Consider the following 21,841-nt stretch of genomic DNA (forward strand, 5'->3'; position numbering starts at 1 on the left):
CTCCCTACAGTAAAATGGCCGCTGCGGACTGGCAATCGTCCCCACCAATCAGCAGACGTTATTTACATCTCGCAGTCATCGAGAGACTTCGCTGTCCAATGGCATCGCGGGAGGAGGCGGTGTGCGTGACGTCAGAGGCCTGGCAGTCAGAGCGGCCTGTAAGCAGAAGCAGCAGCGGTGTCTGTGGAGTTGGCCGAGCGGAGAGTGAGGTGAGAGGCGCTGGGGCTGCGGGGAGGCCTGGGCGGGCTATGTGCTGTGTGTTATCTGTATCTGTGTGAATATATCGCGATAACATGGCCGATATCCCCCGTAGTCTGTGATACCATACTGATTGTTTCCTCCAGTCACCATTTCTCCCATTGGGCGGTGAGCTTAGTGTCCTGGTAACCATTGCTGAGGCCTGAGGTCACCATGTGATGAATGGGAACAGTACAAAACAACATTGACCCTTTAGGGGACCCTTAGGTCTCTGTCATGGCGCCTGCTCCCTCACAGGACTTACAATGGAGGTGTGAATGAAGCCTGAGGTCATAGGCCATGTGTCACATGACCAGCAACGCATCACAGACCCCAGTGACTTTTAAGGGGTTGTCCAGCGATAATCTTTTTCTATCAAATCAACTGATATCAGAAAGTTATATAGATTTGTAATTTACTTCTATAAAAAAAAAAACAACTCAAGTCTTCCCACACTTATCAGCTGCTGTATGTCCTGCAGGAAATGTTTTATTTTCCGTCTGACACAGTGCTCTCTGCTGACATCTCTGGCCCAGACAGGAACTGTCCAGAGCAGGAGAAGCTCTCTATGGGGATTCCTATAGAAAATCTTTCCTGCTCTGGACAGTTCCTGTCTCAGCCAGAGATGTCAGGAGAGAGCTGTGTGTCAGACTGAAAATAAAACATTTCCTGCAGGACATACAGCAGCTGATAAGTACTGGAAGACTTGAGATTTTTTTTAATAGAAGTAAATTACAAATCTGTATAACTTTCTGACAATAGTTGATGTGAAAGAAAAACATTTTCGCTGGATAACCCCTTTAATGGTGTCTGCCATTTTTACAGTAAAAAAAAAAAAATTGCCTGCACCTGACTGTTTTTCTCTGGAAACTTAAAGGGGTTGTTCTGGGGATAGGCAGGAGCTGCGTCTAGGAGATCATGTTCCATATGGGTATACACTAGGGCTGGGCGAATATCGGTATTCGATCTATCGAATATTATAGAATAGTTCACCGAATATTCGATAAGTGTTCGTCATCAGCAGCTCATCCGCGATTGGCTGAGCAGAACTGTGCTCAGCCAATCGCGGCAAAGGGATGCCGGCATGAGGGATGGCTGGAGCGGTTCGGCCGGCCTCCCGAAGACTATGTCATTGTCCCAAGATGGCGGACAGGGGACGACACGAGATGCGGTGAGTATAATGCACCACACTTCCAGGTCTAGCGAGGGTGAGGGGGAAACACGGGTAAGGGGGCCATTCACATACACAACACACATTACAAAGTTGTATAACTTTGGAATGTGTGTTATTTTGTGAATAATTGTTTAGCGCCGCACTACCCCTTTAGGTGTCCTTCCAGACGAGGGGGTCTATAATTCCTGAGCTCACTCTGCAATCAATTAAAAGCATTACTATATGGGGGGCACAGCTGGGATGGCATTATTACTATATGGGGGCACAGCTGGGATGGCATTATTACTATATGGGGGGCACAGCTGGGATGGCATTATTACTATATGGGGGGCACAGCTGGGATGGCATTATTACTATATGGGGGCGCAGCTGAGATGGCATTATTACTATATGGGGGCACAGCTGAGATGGCATTATTACTATATGGGGGGCACAGCTGGGATGGCATTATTACTATATGGGGGGCACAGCTGGGATGGCATTATTACTATATGGGGGGCACAGCTGGGATGGCATTATTACTATATGGGGGGCACAGCTGGGATGACATTATTACTATATGGGGCCACAGCTGGGATGACATTATTACTATATGGGGCCACAGCTGGGATGGCATTATTACTATATGGGGGGCACAGCTGGGATGACATTATTACTATATGGGGGGCACAGCTGGGATGGCATTATTACTATATGGGGGGCACAGCTGGGATGGCATTATTACTATATGGGGGGCACAGCTGGGATGGCATTATTACTATATGGGGGGCACAGCTGGGATGACATTATTACTATATGGGGCCACAGCTGGGATGGCATTATTACTATATGGGGGGCACAGCTGGGATGGCATTATTACTATATGGGGCACAGCTGAGATGGCATTGTTACTATATGGGAGCACAGCTGGGATGGCATTATTACTATATGGGAGCACAGCTGGGATGGCATTACTATATAAGCACAGCTGAGATGGCATTATTACTATATGGGGGGCACATCTGGGATGGCATTATTACTATATGGGGCCACAGCTGGGATGGCATTATTACTATATGGGGGGCACAGCTGGGATGGCATTATTACTATATGGGGCCACAGCTGGGATGGCATTATTACTATATGGGGGGCACAGCTGGGATGGCATTATTACTATATGGGGGGCACAGCTGGGATGACATTATTACTATATGGGGCCACAGCTGGGATGGCATTATTACTATATGGGGGGCACAGCTGGGATGGCATTATGACACACTTTGGGCACTATATGGATAAAGCATGTACCACTATATAACTCTTGGGGACCTAAATGGTCAAATGTTGGCATACTTGTGTATACACGCCCTGTTGTGTGAATATTGGGGTATTCCTGTATATACACGTCTTGTAGTACATAGCTGTATACCTGTGTATACATGTTCTGTACTGTGTATATGGCTGTATTCCTGTATATACACCTCCAGGGCTCTGCTGAGATCCCCTAATAATGGAAATGGACTATATGGCACGGCCTCGAGTTGCTGCTCAGTGAGATACTTTTTCCCCCCACTTTTTGAAACAAAATATTGCCAGTTTGGCACGACCAGGTGGGTGTGGCTTAGAAAAGAGGTGTGGCTTAGAAAAGAGGTGTGGCATAATTATCGTTACCGCGGCTACATGTACGATTAACTGCGCTATTGATTTAGGCTAATATCTTCCAGCCCTACTGTGTACATACATTACTTATCCTGTACTGATCCTGTATTATACTCCAGAGCTGCACTCACTCTTCTGCTGGTGGGGTCACTGTGTACAGTTGTTGGCTGCCGGTGCTTTTCATCATTCTGCCCTGGAATCTAGTAAATGTTTAATGAAATGTTCAGGAGATCTGTATATATTCCTTACTAGTGCTTGCTGTCAGTGAATGTACTCACACCTATCTAGTGACTAGAAACCTGTCCTGATGATCAGGTCTGTCAGGCTGTATGTGTAGAAGGGCTGCCTATGGGTGATGTGTTCCCGGCAGGCTGATTGTACCTAATCTAGTTGTGACTCTTCTGTCTTCCTGCTGACTGTTTCCATGTGACTCTTCTGTCTTCCTGCTGACTGTTTCCATGTGACGGTTCTGTCTTCCTGCTGACTGTTTCCATGTGACTGTTCACCACCTTTTCCTTCACCTTTCAGAATGTCTTCAGGAGCTTTGTTCCCAAGTCTTGTCCCCGGCTCCCGGGGCTCCTCCAGCAAATACTTGGTTGAGTTCAGAGCTGGTAAGATGTCACTGAAGGGCAGCACTGTGACCCCGGACAAGAGGAAAGGACTTGTGTACATCCAGCAGACGGATGACTCCCTGATCCACTTCTGCTGGAAGGATCGGACATCTGGAAATGTGGAGGATGTGAGTCTGGCTTGGGGGAGTGTTTGTGTGTTTGTTGTCTGCGCTTTTTTCCTGCAGCAATTAAGCCGCAGCCTGGATCAGGTCTGTGGAGGAGCCCCACTGTGCCTGGCGGGGGCCCATTTACCCAGGCTGCATTGTGTCTCTCCTTTCCGCTGTGATATTGACACTCACAAAGTGCGCAGTTGACTCCTTTATGTTTGTTTCCCTTACAGGACCTGATTATATTCCCCGATGACTGCGAGTTTAAGAGAGTGGCGCAATGTACGACCGGCCGCGTCTACGTGCTGAAGTTCAAAGCCGGCTCCAAGAGGCTGTTCTTCTGGATGCAGGTTAGCCGCACATTGTGTGTAATCTTCTGAACTACCGCGTCTTCTCTGCTCACTGGTTTTGAATGGGAAGATAAAAACGTCTAATGCTCCTTGAAGCTGAGGGTTTGCTCCAGTTGTATCCAGTGTAGACATTAACCCTCTATATATCTCTCTCCTGTCTTGGTAGCTTGTTGCGTATCAGTCTGGACTCTACGCAGGTTGGTACACAGATGACTGTATTGGCTGTAAGGAGTGCTTCAATCTCTTGATCTCCAGCTGTTGCCAGCCTACAACTCTGTTTTCTGCTCTTAGGGCATGATGGGAGTTGAAGTTTTGATACAGATGTGAAAACCTTTGGTTCTCCAGTTTCAAAACAGCTCTTGTCATTGGGTTAGGACCATATTCCACATCCAGGAGCTCTCTAACTACAACTCCCAATATGGCTCAGCAACCGATTCTAATTGGACATGATGAACATTGTAGTTTTGCAACAATGGTGGCAGATTGGCATCAGCTGGAAGGTCATAAACTACAGCTCAGTCTGCCATGACAGCTGCATCACCCCATGCCACTACTGCCTTTGCAAATATACTGCTCCTAGTATAGCATAGCCGTCCCCAACCTGTTTCTCTCCAGCAATTAATGCCATGGAACCTGGGAGTTAGTTTTGTAACAGGTAGAGAGATGCAGGTTGGGGGAGGAATTGGGAAAACTCCATATTGTTGTACAACACTTTATTATAACATGATTAAGCTGCCGACTGGCTTCTTTGTGATATACTCTGTGGTCCAGTTCCTTCTCTTTATACCATGTGTGAGAAGTTTTTGGGAGCAGAAGGTTTGGGAATCCTTGTGTTGTAGAAGCATCTGTTCTAGGACATGGACACCAATGTAAATTAGTCCCAAGTGTGGTTTCACACAAGAAAGAGGTGTAAGTTTGGGTCATCAGATCCGCAGTCAGCATAACTGCATTGGTGGCACCAGCCCATAGTGAGTTTCCCCTGTTCTGGTTGCAGACCACTTATCAGAGCCGCTTAAGACCAGATATATAATTCTGCCCCCCCCCCCCCCTCCTGCTGATTTCATCACTGTCATGGATGCCGCTAGATTCCGTCCACAGTCCTGCATCCCGTTGCTGAAAGCTGCAGAGTATTTCTGACTCGAGTCGCCTGCAAAAATGCACAGCAGTCGCAATATGGACCTGAATATATTGGATTACAGTACAAAGTGTGGATCTAATTGTGCATAGAAAATCTATGAATATGTAATGATGTCGATAATAGAGAATTTCACAGCCCAGCATCTGAGCAATAAAAAGTCCACAAGTGAGAGGGCAATAGACGCTCCTCCAATGGTGACATGTAGAGGCTTATTACAGCCCACAGCATTGAATTGTAATATCCCCGAGCTGCCGCTGCTTTGGGCTGCCCCTGTACAGCGTGGAAAATGAATGTTACATTATTTATTCACAGGAACCCAAGACCGATAAGGATGAAGAATACTGCCGCAAGGTGAACGAGTATCTCAACAACCCTCCTATGCCTGGAGCTCTAGGTGGCAGCGGCAGTGGGGGTCATGAGCTGTCCGCTCTGGGAGGTGAATACTTCTGCTCTAGTGATAGCCTAGCTTCTCTGCAGTAAGAGCATGCACATAGGAGCTCTGTAAGCACTACTCTACAAAGGGGGTTATGAGGTGGTGCAGGTTTTGCTCTTTCAGATCAGTCCTTTTACAACCGTATGTGTTGCAGCACAGGCTTTTTCTTATGTCACTTATGCATTTTCCCTTTTTTGCATGGTCTTTGTTAGCTTCACTTATACTATTTTTATTTTAGTGTTGCTCTGTCTTGTAGAAGCCCCCAAACAGGAGCTGAGAGGCAGGGGGAGCTGTGCAGTTGCTGTGTTACAGCATTGAAGCAATGGCATAACTTCTAGGACTTGTCAAAATATTAGGCAATTACAGCATTAGGCAAAATCCATTGTGCAGCCAACTAGATCTTCCCACCTGATGTAAAACCCTTCATAAGGGTAGGTGCACACTACAAAATAGGCAATGAATTTCAAGCAGAATCCCCGCCACGGACTCCGTTTGAAATTCTGTCTGTCCCGTTGAAACAGTCCGTGGCAGAGATTCCGCTTGAAATTCCTTGCCTAGTCCATAGGGTGCTCCATTCCTTAGGACGGGTTCTTGGCTCCTAGTAAATTATGACAATGTCTGTAAATGCAAAAGTAGTTCCAGCAGCATTTACTGTTTTCCATTTTTCCATTCCTGGTTTTGGCTTCAAATCTTTGGCAGGTTATCTGTCAGATAATCTTTCTGTGTAAATGGACCCTTAGGGTCATGTGTAATGATTGGAGTTGGAGAACCTGTTTAAGATATATTCCTGAACCATCCTGAGGTGTCTGCTGTAGTAAGTCTAGAGCATTAGGACTAAGACAAAGGATTAGACAAAGTTGGACAAACTGTCTGTTTCATGCTTTGTTTGAAGGTGATAAAATCCAGCTCAGAGTTATAACCTCATATTGTCTGTCAGTATTGACAATGATCCGACAAGCCCAAATGGTAATGCCAAGTTAGGGGGAGGTTCGCACATTTAGGATTTGGCCTAGCTGTCCTCTAGTTTTACTCTGACTTTCTCTTGTGGCTCCCACCCCTGGGAACTGCTTTATGATGTCCCATTGTGCCGGTGCCCCCCAATGCCACAAGAAAAAGTAGCATTAGTTCTGACTGGTAATTGTGGATTCTAGGAGTCCTTTTATAAGAGGTATACTTGGAGAAGTAGTGCAGTCATTAGCCCAGTGTGTTTGAACTGTTTTACATTCACTGATACATCAGCATCCCATTTTGACAGGGACATATGAGGCCCAATCAACCTGGCCTAAGCCTAACAGTTTCTGCCTTTCCATTTTTTTAGGTGAAGGGGGCCTGCAAAGCCTGCTGGGAAACATGAGCCACAACCAGCTGATGCAGCTTATTGGACCAACCGGTCTCGGGGGACTTGGTAAGTTTCCTGCAAAACCCAATGAAGTACCGAAGAAGATGGCTCATCCTGAAAGTATACCTTCTGAGAAATGGAGGCAGGTATACATTCATGGGGGGAGGGGTAAACCAATGAATTGATATGTGGTATCTTTTAGGTGGCCTTGGTGCTCTGACTGGTCCAGGACTGGCTAGTTTGTTAGGCAGCGGAGGACCCACAACAAGCAGCTCATCCTCTAGGTAACATTAAAGTTCTAGACTTCTCCTGCAAGGCTGGGTGTACATCTGAACAAGTTAGCCATGTCTGATTTTTATGCATCTGTCTTTCTAGCTCCCGCAGCCAGTCAGCAGCTGTTACCCCATCCTCCACCTCGTCTTCCACACGAACCACGACCACCACCGCTGCTGCTGCTGCTGCTGCCGCCGCCGCCCCAGCTGCTCCGGCCACAGTGCCTGCTGCAACCCCCAGCCCTGCAGTGAGCTCCGGTAATGGTGCCAGCGCCGCAACCAGCCCCACACAACCAATTCAGCTAAGTGACCTGCAAAATATTCTGGCCACTATGAATGTGCCTGCCAATGCGGAAGGTGGACAAGGTAAATAGGATTTGCCCATTTCAATACCATTTTGCACAAGAAACATGGCTTGTAGATTTGCCTATGTGACCATAACCAGTAACACCTATTGCTGTTCTGCATGTACATCTGCTTTTATTGGTTGCCTTCTATAAAATGCACTGGACAAAGGTCAAACACCCCACCCCAAAGCGATCTTGCGTTACCCCGCTCCCCCTCCTCTGTTCGCTGGCTTGTATCTATGAGGCAGAATCTGCTTTGGTTTGTTTTGGTGCACAGTATGACATGTAATTTTAGGCTGCAATTCATGGACAATAGGTATAGAGACTGGCAGCCATTACTTCGTAATCTTTTTGCAATGCTCACGCAGTTCATTCACTGTTTCGCCATGGAACAGCAGCGATGGCTTTGCCAAGTGTCCTGCAGGCTGCCGAGCTTTTACTTGTGTGGCTGACATGATAATTATTACTATGTGAGGATTGTAAAGCTATAATACCATACTCCCGCTATTTGTAATCTGTTGCCTGCTGCCAGGGTCAGGCTTTATTTGAACAATTTGATGAGTACATGATAAATCTGGAAAGTCACGGTTTCCTGTCTCAGCAGTGGATCTGGCCAGCGTCCTCACACCTGAAATCATGGCTCCTATTCTGGCCAATGCTGAAGTTCAGGAGCGATTAATGCCGTACCTCCCGTCAGGAGAGTCTTTGCCACAGACAGCAGAAGAAATTCAGAACACTCTTACCTCTCCTCAGTTTCAGCAGGTATGTGGACTTAAGATGGTTGTTATGTGGCAGCTTTTTTGTGCTCATATTGGGGTACGTGCACACTACGAAATGGCGACGGAAAACCCGTTGCGCATTCTGCAGCTCGGACCCGCCCGAGGGCTGTGTCAGGCGTTTGCATCTCTGCCCGTGTCATAGACTCCATTCTATGCACGGGCTGATTCTGCCCTCCGTCCAGGTTTATTCTTCGGACTGACGGAATCTGCCTGTGCATAGAATGGAGTCTGACACACCAGCCTGAGCGCCAGAGTCCGTGGGCGGGTGCAAGCTGTGGAATGCACGCCGGGTTCTACACCCTTACACCTGCAAGACCCTTTTACACGGAGCTATTATCATTCAAATTGTCACGATAATCGTACGATCAAGCTTCGAGCGATAAATCGCTCGTCGTGATCTGCAGATTGTGGGACTTTTTATTTACTACACAGAAATTTAGATGCAAAACTATCTTTTTTTTTTTAAGTCTAGATTTGTTTAAAATACAAAGGGTGACATGAAACAGTAGAAATTATATCAATGACATAATTAAAAAAAAGTGTCCTGCCATGACTAAACCAACATACTTTCTTTTCCTCAGGCCCTGAGTATGTTCAGTGCAGCCCTGGCCTCCTGCCAGCTGGGGCCGCTAATGAGTCAGTTTGGTTTGCCAACTGAGGCGGTGGATGCAGCCAACAAAGGAGGTAGGAGCTGCATGGTGCTGCATGGTGAATGTTACCTGTGGTGATTCAACTTCTTCCCCAGTCCAGAAACAATCTGATAAGAAATGGACGTGAAAATGCTAACTACACTTGATATGCTATAAAGATGATCCATAGAGATGAAATGCCCCTTTTTGATTTTTCAATTAGGGTAAGGGAGTGGTTTGTAGGGTAGTAAGGCCACATACATGTTACAGCCCCAGTCCACTAGTTTCCTCCCCATACACGGTGTGACCTCTTATGCACCCTCTGACATGCTTAGCCTTAAACCCCCATTTTGTTTTGTAATTTCTTATTTTCCCTTCATTTTGCCAGACATTGAAGCATTTGCCAAGGCAATGCAGAACACATCTTCTCAGAAGGAGCGTGAGTCGAAGGAGAAGAAGGAGGAGGAGGAAGACATGAGCTTAGATTAATTCTTGTATGTTATTTTTCCATTGCAGATTTGTCTTGAGTGCTTCAGGCTGGCTCTGTCCCCCACATGTATGTCCTTTCAGTGTTTAATAAACCTTCCTCTCAGCTGCTGCAGATTTTGCTGGTAACTCTTTAGTTTGCTCTTCTGTGGATGGGGGGGATTCTATGAATACTCTATGGTTTATTCCAAGACCTGCAATAATTCGTGCTATTGGTGCTGATTAAAACCCCTTTCCAATCATTTGTTTCACTGTCCAAATGAAGAATTACAGAGGGAGGAAGAGAAAAAAAGTGGTTTTATTTTAGACCCGATTTGTACCATGAATTTACATGTTTCCATTAGGAAGCAACAATGAATACAGGCAGATTTATACATTACAATCCTAATGTTACCTGTTATGGGTACAGTCAAAGAGCCCTCTCATCTACTCCCTACAGAAGCAGCCATTGACAGAGGAGAATTGGTCACCTTAGAAAATGGTATCTTCTGAGTAATGCTGCCACTGCTGGGACTCCATGACGCTTACGTGATTGCCCTAGTGTTGTGTATTAAATAGTTGCACACATGCATATATACAGACATTTAATGTGTAAGTGCAGAGGTGAAATCAGTGACATAGACTTAAATATATATTTATATTTTTCTTTATAAAATATTCACGCTGTTCTACCACAGGAAGGGACAATACAATAAATATCTGTATAGGACTGTGTCTACCCAGTGGTTATTTTATGCCCAGAATTGTCTCAGTTTAGGGTGTTGCAGGAGGTTCCCCCAGCATATAATTTGTATTTGACCGCAGCTCTTCCTAAAATCCAGTTCTACGTTGGCTTCTTGTAATACACCTAAAATGCAAGTCCCAATTTTGGTGACCTGCAATGGTGAACATGAGGGCAGTGAGATCAGTTTCCATCGAGTTGCCATCTCATTGCCCCTGCAGACTACAGAAAAACTGCTCCATACATACAAAGCGCTTTTCCTGTAGCCAAGCACCAGCTGCCTCCATTTCTTTGACATGCAGTTTTACTTGAGTTACGTAGCAGTTTGAATGTGCCGTCCTTTTCTGCATTATCAGTACTCAAGTGATGTTAAGAAGCTTTTAAGTAGCAGAAACAGGCTTATTTTACCAGTTCAGGTAAAACCAAATGAACAGCTTATGCGGTTAGTTCAGACCTTGCGTGAAATCAGGTTCTGTGCTGTAGTACTTGGAACGGATAAGAGACAAAATATCAACCTAGTTCTGAAAAACACTGTAAAGCACCTATACAGGGCTTACTTGTGCTAGCTGTAGGCACAGCACTCCAGTGCAATGGCAGGAATGAGGAGTGATGTCCTTGTTGCTTATTGAACTGTACAAAGACTGGACCCTAACAATACCAATATTTGATATACAGCAGTAATAGTTTACTCCTCATGCATGGTTTGACAGAGAAAGGGTTAATGCACCATTAAGCATTCCCACAAGTCTTTTAAGGGGAAGGTTGTATTGCAAAATGAATGTACAGTATATTGGTTGCTAAATTTGTGTGTTTATGTGAGGCTGGGGCCGGTCTGCAGAAAGAATGGTTAGGTAACCTAACCATGTAAGAAGCACCCATGTTTCTGGGTTAGATATTAGGATCATCTTGTAATGTTACCTAACACCTTCCCCCTACTGGCACAGTTTAGTGGTCTCTGCCCTTAAATAACAGCAGTCCTGTGTCAATGTCCATCCTCCATGTACTTTGAAATTAAAGGGCTGGACAGATGTTGATCCCGGCAGATCCTGTGAAATTTCCAGATTGGGAGACATTAATGGCCTTCCTGTTAATGGTGAGGTTCCTCATGCAGCCATGATAAGGAGAAATTGGGTGCTCTGCAAGGGGAGTGTTTGCTGCAATAATAGAAAGAAAACAACAGTTAAAAGGTGAAGTGACATCAATTTTACCCAACATGGCGACAAACGCATAACAGAAACTGGTAATACGGAAGCTGAATACCTTGGGTGCTAGTGCCTGTGTTCAGGTTGTACATACTGACTTAGTATATTGTACGTTATGTATGCTTGTACCTGTTTGGGTACATGTATTGACATGAGCGGTGGGAAGTGCAATGTACTGCCCTAAGGGTCCATTTACACAGAAAGATTATCTGCCAAAGATTTGAAGCCAAAGCCAGGAATGGATTTGAAAAGAGGAGAAATCTCAGGCTTTCCTTTATGACCTGATCTCTGTTTATAGTCTGTTTCTGACTTTGGCTTCAAATCTTTGGCAGATAATGTCAGATAATCTTTCTGTGTAAATGGACCCTATGGCCTTTATGATGGCTGGTTGTTTACCTTCTACTAAGGGTCCTATTCCACCGGGGCAATTATTGTTCAGATAATCTTTCGAATCTAAACGATAATCGTTAACTGCATTTCAACCGAACGAGAAATCGTTGATCACTTTATAAGACCTGGACCTATTTTTATCGTTGTTCATTCGCAAATCGTTTGCATTGAATAAGACGTCGTTTGCAGTAGATATAAACGCAATAGCAAAGAAAAACGATCGCAAATACGATCATTAGTAGCGATTATCGTTCCATGGAAATGATTGAACGTTTTCAGGTCTTTCGCGATAGCGGTTGTTTGAGATCGTTAATCATTAACGATTATGCGAACGATAATTGTCCTGTGGAATAGGGCCCTAATGCAGACACTTCTCACACACCTGCTGCAAGCAGCACAGGCACATCTGATACTAACCCAGTACTCCACCCATGTAGAGGGTGCCCCAGTTTCTGGGAGAGGATGGACTGACTCCCACTAAATGGTTTCCTTCAGTGTCCACATCGAGTTGGATCACATTACTTCCTTTAGTCACTATGATGAAGCAGAAAAGAAATGTAATCACTATTGTGCAAGATACAACTAGGTTCGCATTGCATTTTAAATGGGAAAAAAACGGATTGTAAATACGGATGCTGTATACTATACTGCCTAATCTGTTTTCCTTTGACTTACATTATAAGGGTATGTTCACAGTGAGTAAATACGGCAGAATTCCGCCTTGCTCAGTGTACCGCTATGAGTGAATGAGATGGTGCACACTCCTCCGCTGCTCTCTGCTCAAAGAAGTGACATGTCACTTCTTTAAGCGGAGAGCGGTAGCTGCAGAGGAGCGCGCACTCTCCCATAGACGGGCTACAGGACACTGAGACAGGCAGGATTCTGCCTGTTTTGCATACCATAAAAAAAAAGGATTAAAATGGTTAACCATGTTTTTCTGTACATTAAAGTTAAACGTACTGAAATGGAAAAAGAGAAATGGCAAAACACAGTGTGAACCAAGCCATGTGGGAAGAACATTAACATCATGAAACAGATCCAGATACTGACCGGCGATAGTGTGCCACTGCCCATCGCAGAGAGGCTGCCGCAGGTGAACCGCTGTGGAGTGTCTACCCCTCCCATCCATCACAACTATAGTCACCTGAGGAAGAGCAGAGAAAATGAGAGAGGAACTCTCAATAATAGCAGAGAGAGAGAACAGAATGCTGTGTTGTCCATACCTTTCTATCAGCCAAGGACAGGGTCATTGCGTAACTTTCCTCCGTGTGTATATGGAACACTAGTCCAGATGAACGCATCGGTCGCACCTCTAACTTTAGCTCCAGATCCTGCCCCACATCAATCAAGTTCCCTGTGGAGAGAAAGTTGTTCTATGTAAGTGCTTACTTTTTTGTTTAAAGGAACAATGCCTTGCACGGCTGCATCTGGTATTACAGCTCAACTCCACTCAGGCAATGAATCTTGTAACAGCTATAGCAAAGTAACAGCTATTTACCAAATGTCAGGAATCCCCCATCTGAGAAGAAAAGGCCATCTTCTGTGAACCCATCAAAACACGGGGTGATTCCCTCAGCTTTAGCTGGTTTGTCCAAGGACTTTCCATCCATTTTCAGGTTCCTCAGGCATCCATGGAAACCATTTAGAGAGGCGTCCTGAAAAAAATTTACAGACATTGGCCTTCTGTATCCATATGATGGACATTGGATGCAGATGTCTCACGGACAGAAGAGAACATGTTATGTACTATTACTGTGTTTCCACTGCTCACCAGGTTGTCCGGACGGTTCCTCAGTGCAGGGATGCCACCAATGTAAACTGGACGTGCTACAGATAGGACGGAGCCTGGGGGTAGCAGCTCACTCTGAGTCTTGAGGCCATCTATGACCAGACGGAGCTTATTCTTCTCCTTCCCAAAGAATATCTACAATGCAGACCATTTCATTGTTACTATAAGATCGGGAATCTATGAGATGATCGAACAGCGGGAATTTTCAGGTTCGTTTAAACTCTAACCATCGGCTTTTGAATGAAAAGCCGATGGTTTGAGTTCGAACGAACCTGAAAATTCCCGCTGTTCGATCATCTCTACACATGAAAAAAATCACTGTAGGATCATCATGTCAACACAACAGATATATATCTGAATATAGACAAAGATGAGACCCATGAGCTTTGTAGACTACTAGTGTAACCGCTTACCGTGTGCCATCGTCCATCCAAGTATTTTTCTTTACTTCTGAGCCGATTTGATTTTCCATTGACATTCATCATAAGGATGAATCGGGCATTGGAGACGTACAGTGACAAAGAGGAGGCTACTTGCTCATCAGCCACAAAGAACAGAAGGCCATTGGAAGAGTTCAACCGAACGTCCATGGAAAAGTGAAACCTACAAAGAAAGGAAAATGGGATGACTGCCTTCTAATGCAACAATCCACATCTGTGCCCTAACGCCCGAGAGAGGCCCTCTCCTCCAACAGTACCAGGATACATAGATACATCTGTCACCAGTTACCATCCGTACACACCTGTTTTGGAAGGAACCAGGGATGTTGGTGAATTCCAGATGGCTGTATGAAGTTCCTCCAAACCTTAATGCCCCTTTTAATGGTTTGGGAACATGACAGGATGAGTTCTGCGAGTGTCGGTGTTCCATTAGAGCTAACTTTCTCTGCCGCGCCTGCAAAGGTGAAGATGACTATAATGTCATATGTAAAAGACAAAGAATAAAGCAGGATGTATAGGGCAACACAAGAGCCTTTACCTTCATCCTTAGTTTATCCTTCCGCACCAGCGCTCTGATCTCCTGGGGTCGTTCCTCAGGGACCTCTTCACATTTCATGGTGACGTTAACACTGCGAACATTTTGCTGCAGATCTAGAACCATCTGAGGTCCAGTAATTCTAGAGATAAAGTGATGGGTTGAGGCAAATTATAAGAGGCTTCTACAAGTTTATTGTTCTTTATTTCTCCATGATACTGTGCTTGTGACAAATACCTCTATCTCCACTAATACAACCATGTGAATAGTGTGGAACAGCACTCCCTCTTCTGAATTACACCCTGTTCCTCTGCTGAAATACTATGTGCTGCTGTGGCACCGTACACCTTCTTTTCAAGCACATTATAGTAGAAGACTCAAGCTTTGTCCATATCTTACCTTTTCACAAAGACGTTACTGATGCAGCCACTAAAGTTGGCTGGGGTACTGCTATCAGGTGCCCCTCCAATGAGTAAACTGTCGCCGGAGGCATCCTGTCGTCTTCTGCGGCCACCCTGAGATAGTCGTCCGCTGCCTTGTAGTTCATCATCCACATAAAGCCGCAACCTGAGCAATTAAATATTTATCAGAAAGTAGTACATTGTCCTAGAGACCATCATAGACTGCAGGCTCTTAATGTCTCTATACACAGGTATCTTACTAATACTTACTCATTCTTGCTGCTGTATAGGGTCATGTAATGTCTAGAACCATCGGAGTATGAAGCTTTAGAGGTTAGCTGAGCGGTTAGCAGCTTCACTGACAAGACACCATTCTGGACAGCTACCTGGCACAGTCCTTCCTGTAAAACACAAAGCACTATGGGAATAAATACAACAATAATCATCGGGGAAGGAACAACCAAGCTAATTAATGTCTCCAGTCAAAGAAACCACCCAAGCAAGGTATCCATCCACAGACAGCTGTTTTGGGGTATTTGCCCCTCATCAGTATGGAGAAGGATTCTGGCTAGTGGGAGCAATGCCTAGTAAGTGCATGCAAAAGGACGCTGGTTGACCTCAGGGAGCTCAATCAAAACACTGCAGACACACCATTACATGTCTCGACATCAGTGTATTCTAAGATACACTGATGTCGAGACACGTGATGGTGGGCCGCATTTGATTGCTGATGCCTTCCCGGTCCGTGCAAAGGATGAGAGTGCCCGGGGACCGCCTGGAATTCCAGGATTCAGCCTAGGCAATAACCTGAATCCTGGAATTCCAGGCGGTCCCCGGGCACTCTTCTCCTTCCCCACAGACTGGGAAGACATCAGCAATCAAATGTGGCAGGTTCGAGAATGTTTGAGTTCGACTTTCCGATGTTCAATCATCTCTACTGACTACCTCTGTGGTTGTACTGGGGGAGCCTTATGCAAAATCTTGAGTGCTGTCTACCTCATCCTCCTACATGATGCTCTGTATGACACCTGGCAGATGGACTCCATAGGTTTGTGCAACAAATTGGATACTCCCAGCTATATCTAGTGATCAGTGGGGCTCTGAATATTTAAACCTTGACTGCTCAAAACATGTCAAAAGTTTTTTTGTTTGTTTTTTTATCAAGTAACACTCTCCTCCTCTGATGACATTTCTCACCTCATTACTGTGGTAGTACATCAGGCCATTTCTCCGACTTGTCTGGAAACCAAAACCGGCATAGAAGTCATCTTGGAAGTTGGGCACATTCTTCAGGTTCATGTTCAAGAATCCATTACCCCCGAACTGGACGGACCTTGCAATCTGTAGGGACAGAGAACATGAAGAGCGGTCATAAGGATCTGGAGCACCAGCCATATCAGTCATAGGGAATAAAGTTCTCCAAAACTCACCAGCAGGTCCGAGGTACAGCCATAGCTCACTCCGGTCGTGTTCATCCTCTTCAAGTCCACGTACTTCCCTAGAGCCTTGAGTCCCTTCATGCAACCTCTAATAGAACCTCCGCTGGGGAAGATTTCCTTCAGGCTGTGACAGAGAACACAATAGACCTTATGGTATCAGGGGGCGGGGGGTCTATTTAAAGTTCAAGAATTTTCCTGCTACCATCTACTCACCCTTCTGGAAGCTGCTCAGCTGGAAGACCCCCAAGGTAGATGTATCGTGATGTTTCCAGGCTCCCCCCATCATATTCCACACTAAATACATTTAACCTTTCGAATCGCACAAATATCCTCTTCTTGCCACCAATTACGGCGACAATCACCTGGATCTGAGGGACAGGAGACACAATGGCATTAGAAATCAAGGAGGTCTCAGGCCGCTCAAGACTCTGGTTGGATACTTTGGCATTACCGCTTTTGAGGTTGAAGTGCTGACAAACAGCGGGGAGGACTCTATAGACTTTGCTCTCTCAGTTCCGCTTCCTATGTTGTAATACAGGGCAAGCTGACCTTCCTGGGCTGCCAGACACACAAACTGGTCCTAGAAAGAAAAAAAGAATATGATAAGGATTACTGTCTTGTTTAAATATAATATGTGGTCTGGAGGAAGCTGTGAATAATAAGACCAGGTACTTACCTCTCCGCCGAGGAAGAAGATGATTCCATTGTGGGAAACCAATCGGACATCCATCTCAAACCTCTTGACCCCAGGAAGGGTCTCCAGCTTAACCTCAGCATAACCTGTCCCATCAAAGTAAGACCCATCAGTGAGCCAGGGGTCTCCTGTAGATTTGGACCTAGGAATCAAAGATATATCATACGATGAGGGAGGTAAATGTTAAAGAAGACAAAACTACATACATACAATATGTCAAAGGCGTCACCATTTAACATTCTATCTTTCTGCACCTTAGCCGATAAAGGGGCAGCAGGGCTTGAGCAAGTTTCACAGCCTCTTCAAGGTTTGTACTTACATTGGGCATTGTGATACTATTGGCAGTGCATTAAAGTGATAAAGTGCTCAAAGTCCAAGACCAAGAAAACCCCAGATTAGGGGCAGATGTGAACACGGCGCTGTACCTGGGGCAGGGCTTATCCTTTGCAGTGTCCAGCTCAAAGGTTCTTTCAAAGTCATACAGGCTGATGGGTTTCTCATTCAGAGTGTCCAGCTCAATGCAGCCCCTGTAGCTGGGATAGTCCAGAGCTGAAGGAGGCTGGAGATGGAATGCAGAATAGATTAGACAGACAGACAGACAGACAGACAGACAGATAGATAGATAGTGGGGGCTTTACCTTGAAATCTGCAGGATACCCTCCTACATAGAACACCACTCTTTGGGGGTCCAGATTGAGGAGCCCCTGCTCCCCGCTGGCTGTGCTGTCTCCTTTGAACTCGTGTAAACTATCCTTTGTTACAAAGATAGACATCTGGGCATACTGCAGAATCCTATCAGAACAGAAGGGGGAAATGAAGATAGATGCTCTCCTTCTTTCCATCATCACAAGAAACATCTAAAAGCCACAGGGGAGTCTCCTTCCATCCATTACACTTAATGCATTCTCAGTACTTACTTCCAGTTCAGCATTGGGTAAAAAAATCACACAAGTAACCTATGACAGACTTATTTCTGAGTCTATTTTTATAACAAACTACCAATTATCCGTCATCCTTGCAACCATTTTCCACAATATTAGATACTATATATTAGATAAGCACTGGACACCAGTATTAGTAAATACTGTCACATGTGGCAGCTCCTAAAGTTCCTGATAAAGTCTCTGATTCTGGATTAAAAGACTTTCACATAAAAATATGAAGGCCCAAGCACATTGAGCTAACCTCTCTATGACAACGGTGACAAACTGCTCCCTGATGTCCTCATTGGCAGACAGGTACGTTGGTTCCTCTTCCCCAAGTCGATAGATGCACTGCAGTCTGTTGCCTCTCAGGACCATACCAAGATAGTCACCCTGACCCTGCGCAAAGAAGCCAAAGTAGTTACCATCAATAAAAGGGGCAGATATTAAGTTCATCAGTGAATTGGGATCTAATGGTAGATTGCTTATTAGTACACTGATTCTTTAAAATTTATTGGGGCCTCCCATGTATCATAAGACCTCACCTCAAGACCACTGCCACTAAGGGCTCTTTTGGATGATATGGTGGCAAGATGAGGTCATGTGACCACTTTCTGGACAGCCCCTTAAAGTCCTTTCTGTATAACTAATCTATAGATTTATAGGTCATACTCACATCCTTGTGTCCGAGGAACATCACAAAACGTGTGGGATCAGCTTCAGCTTGTCGCTTCTTCTTGTTCTGTGGGTTGGGGTTCTGAATGTGCAGTTTGAGGTAGGTGTGGGCTGCCAGATCGGGCAGGTTGCTCGGGGTACGTAGCTGTACCCCAGAACTGCCATTAAATTTCACCGGGACCCTAACCTGAAGAGGAAAACGTGAAAGGGATAAAATACTGATCATACAGTGTTTATGATCATCTAAGCTAAAGAAATGTGATAGTATAAAATACGCATCCCAAAACTGAAGCTCTTCTGCTGTTGTGAAACTACAACTCTTAGTATACCTGCCATGCTAGGAGTTGTAGTGCAACTGCCTGACAGAACATTGCTCACCTTGCTGGCGGCATCCCTGGCCTGTGAGATCAGTTGTCGGATACGCTGAATGCTGTCAGAGATGCTGTTGTTCTGTCCCTGCTGGTCCTCCAGTTTGTTCAGTTTCTCCAGAAGCAGCGGGATGGTGTTTTCTAGGTTGGACACTTAAAGAGACAGAACACGGAGTTGTAGAAGATGATTGCATGGGTACAGATTCTTCTCTGTGACTTGACCGAAGTGACCCTACCACATTGTGCTTTGTCTCAGGTCTGATGTAAGTTGTGGACCTTACATTCTAGTAGCCATGTAGTCCTAGTATCCCCATTGTGACTTACCAGTAGTTTTGGCCTCATCCACAGCCTTGTTCACATCTTCGTTCTTCATGGTCCCGTATTTATCCTTCCATTCGTCTAGGTTCTTCTTGATGCTGGCCAGTGTGGTCTGAACCCTGGTAGCTGTGTTATTGGCTTCTGTGGCTTTGACTTTGGCTTTTGTTATTTGGTCTGTAACATTATCTGCAAGACACCAATGTATAAAAGGCCTTGAACCAACCAACAAAGGCAGTAAGTTTAGTTCTAGTAACGAAATGAGTAAATAACGTTACATATGGCTCCTGGTTGGGGAACCCCAATGAACCATGGTAAACCTTCACATCATTTCAGTTGGAGCTTAATGTTATTGCACATCATAACAGCCATAGCATTACACACAGTCACCTCTAGGGGACGCCTGAGTGCTATTTTCCCCTAGTGATGCTGCAAGTGCTGCATGGTCCTTGATAATATGGCAGTTCATTACATTAAAGGGGTTATCCAGCGCTACAAAAACATGGCCACTTTTTCCCCTCTGTTGTCTCCAGATTGGGTGGGGTTTGGCACTCAGTTCCATTGAAGTAAATTGAGCTTAATTGCAAACCACACCTGAACTGGAGACAAAAGAAAGGGAAAAGTGGCCATGTTTTTATAGCGCTGGATAACCCCTTTAAAGGGGTGTATGCCATCACTTGACTAATGGGGATCCAAGCTCTGGGACCTCCACAGATCCTAAGAATAAAGGGGTTTCAATGCTGCCTCAGAGTTGTGGTCCCTTTATAGTTTATCCCTGCACAGCAACACTTTACGGCTATGCACAGAGCTACAAAGAAGCCCAATGGCCTAGCGGGTAGCCACTGGGGACAGGACACAGCAGATGCCCTGCAGCCCCTTCACTCTCTGGACTAGGTGGGGGGGGACCGCAGTGGCAAATTCTACTCTACCTATCTCTCTCATGCAATTTCCTATATTTAGATGACTCTTATTATGACTTATTAGTAATTAAAATACAGCAAATGTGGCCAGCATCTATCTATACCTTATATCTATCTATTAATATCATAGCCAATATGTTATTGCATGTAATCCACTGCTTAAGAAAAGCCATATGATGGGATAAAACATTGCAGGTTTTTGTTGGGTGAATAAACAACACTTTTTTACTCTCTCATTTATCTATTGCTATCATATCCATCTTGCTCTCTCTCTCTCTCTCATGATTTCCTCCCCCTCTTTGCCCGGTCACTCTTGGCTGAAAGGATTTGGTTGCGATGGAAACATCTCAGGGATTTTACCTCGTGTCATGCTGATTTTGTCCATAACGTTTCTCAGCTCCGACTGAAGTTTTTCTTTCTTTGTTTTGCTATCCTGAAGTTTCTTCTTTGCTTCCAGCAGCTTCTTCAGGACATCTGTGGAAAGAGGTCAACAAGTCTCTCTAGGACCCCGAGCAACACAATTCGCTAAAACAAGTCATTTGAAGCCCCCTGTAAGTGTGAAATTGGCGCTGGACTGACTCTGAGCGTGTTATCGTCTGCTCTGTGATCTGCAGAAAAATGACTTATTTTGAGAGCAGCAGCCGCTTCCCTGTGGAGTAAGTAACTGCGTGATGTCCAAATTCACTCACAATCCTAATCCTTTTCAAAGAATGCCTCTAGGTGGAGCTGTATTACACTTTCTGCTCTGAGGGCAACATGGGGAAATGGACTGAGCCTCCGGTTTGTTGTACAGGAGTGACAGTGATGACGCTATTGGTAATGCAAGGGTTACAGTGCCTTAAGGATCGCGAAAGGACACAAGGGCTCCATGAAACACTAAAGATTTGAGTTACGTATTCAGTATACAGCACAGGTGTCAAACCAAAGCTTTGACTGCCCAGGTGATGGGTAGAAGTGTCGTTTTGTAACAGATAGAGGGCTGCAGGTTTGACACCACTGTATACAGAGTGAATATATCGTATATACCTACGGGAAGAAAAAAAATAAACTGCATTTAGAAGGCTTTCTGAACTCACCTCCATTTAGCACATTCTGGGCAGTTTTGGCACCTTCCTCCAACTTTGTGCTGTTATCTTTCAATTCTTTACCTTTTTTTCCGAGCTGCTCTGATAGGATGTTCTGCAGAAACATTGCGGAGTCAGCACTTTCTTTACTGTAATATCCCTCCACAACATGATCATCACTTCCACTCACAGACTATGTAAATCTTAGCCTCGCCAATATCCTATATCGGACTCACCTTATGTGTATCTCCAGCCACTCGGTTGGCATCTTTTGCAGCTTTATCAGCCTGCTTTATGGCGTCAATGATGCTAGAGTAAGCATTGGAGGCATTTATGGCTTTCTGGATGAACTCATCTTGATTGGAGTCTCCAATGGCGCTAAGAGAAAATGTGACAATGTCAGTAAGACCTTACACCAAGCGGGA

At 45.1% G+C, this 21,841-nt stretch overlaps 2 protein-coding genes across 4 annotated transcripts in view; one reads left to right on the top strand and one right to left on the bottom strand.

The window, feature by feature from the left end:
* Positions 1–108: 108 nt before the first annotated feature.
* Positions 109–9,657, top strand: ADRM1 (ADRM1 26S proteasome ubiquitin receptor). Of its 3 annotated transcripts, none has more exons than XM_069951474.1 (10): positions 109–209; positions 3,578–3,788; positions 4,001–4,117; positions 5,568–5,691; positions 7,007–7,093; positions 7,230–7,311; positions 7,403–7,665; positions 8,248–8,408; positions 9,007–9,109; positions 9,443–9,657. In XM_069951474.1, the coding sequence occupies exons 2-10, from the start codon at positions 3,579–3,581 to the stop codon at positions 9,541–9,543; spliced, it is 1,248 nt and encodes a 415-aa protein (XP_069807575.1). In that variant the 5' UTR covers positions 109–209; position 3,578; the 3' UTR covers positions 9,544–9,657. The 3 variants fall into 3 exon arrangements, with proteins under 3 accessions (XP_069807575.1, XP_069807576.1, XP_069807577.1); XM_069951475.1 differs by having other exon boundaries at positions 8,251–8,408; XM_069951476.1 differs by having other exon boundaries at positions 7,257–7,311.
* Positions 9,658–9,818: 161 nt separating this feature from the next.
* The window catches only part of LAMA5 (laminin subunit alpha 5), a 90,361-nt gene continuing 78,338 nt past the window's right edge, over positions 9,819–21,841 (bottom strand). Inside the window, exons 56-80 of the mRNA XM_069951472.1 lie at positions 21,653–21,794; positions 21,429–21,531; positions 20,713–20,826; positions 19,442–19,621; positions 19,128–19,270; positions 18,751–18,936; positions 18,337–18,473; positions 17,790–17,943; positions 17,577–17,710; positions 17,134–17,293; positions 16,909–17,037; positions 16,671–16,825; positions 16,449–16,581; positions 16,216–16,359; positions 15,289–15,419; positions 15,017–15,184; positions 14,621–14,759; positions 14,385–14,536; positions 14,056–14,245; positions 13,625–13,777; positions 13,352–13,508; positions 13,077–13,207; positions 12,904–12,997; positions 12,271–12,387; positions 9,819–11,415 (exon numbers count right to left, since the gene is read on the bottom strand). Of these exons, the coding sequence (XP_069807573.1) occupies positions 11,273–11,415; positions 12,271–12,387; positions 12,904–12,997; positions 13,077–13,207; positions 13,352–13,508; positions 13,625–13,777; positions 14,056–14,245; positions 14,385–14,536; positions 14,621–14,759; positions 15,017–15,184; positions 15,289–15,419; positions 16,216–16,359; positions 16,449–16,581; positions 16,671–16,825; positions 16,909–17,037; positions 17,134–17,293; positions 17,577–17,710; positions 17,790–17,943; positions 18,337–18,473; positions 18,751–18,936; positions 19,128–19,270; positions 19,442–19,621; positions 20,713–20,826; positions 21,429–21,531; positions 21,653–21,794 (3,589 nt within the window). The 3' untranslated portion in view covers positions 9,819–11,272. The remainder of the gene's footprint in view (positions 11,416–12,270; positions 12,388–12,903; positions 12,998–13,076; positions 13,208–13,351; positions 13,509–13,624; positions 13,778–14,055; positions 14,246–14,384; positions 14,537–14,620; positions 14,760–15,016; positions 15,185–15,288; positions 15,420–16,215; positions 16,360–16,448; positions 16,582–16,670; positions 16,826–16,908; positions 17,038–17,133; positions 17,294–17,576; positions 17,711–17,789; positions 17,944–18,336; positions 18,474–18,750; positions 18,937–19,127; positions 19,271–19,441; positions 19,622–20,712; positions 20,827–21,428; positions 21,532–21,652; positions 21,795–21,841) is intronic.

This window comes from Dendropsophus ebraccatus, chromosome 14 (assembly GCF_027789765.1).
Source record: "Dendropsophus ebraccatus isolate aDenEbr1 chromosome 14, aDenEbr1.pat, whole genome shotgun sequence".
NCBI classification, from domain to species: domain Eukaryota; kingdom Metazoa; phylum Chordata; class Amphibia; order Anura; family Hylidae; genus Dendropsophus; species Dendropsophus ebraccatus.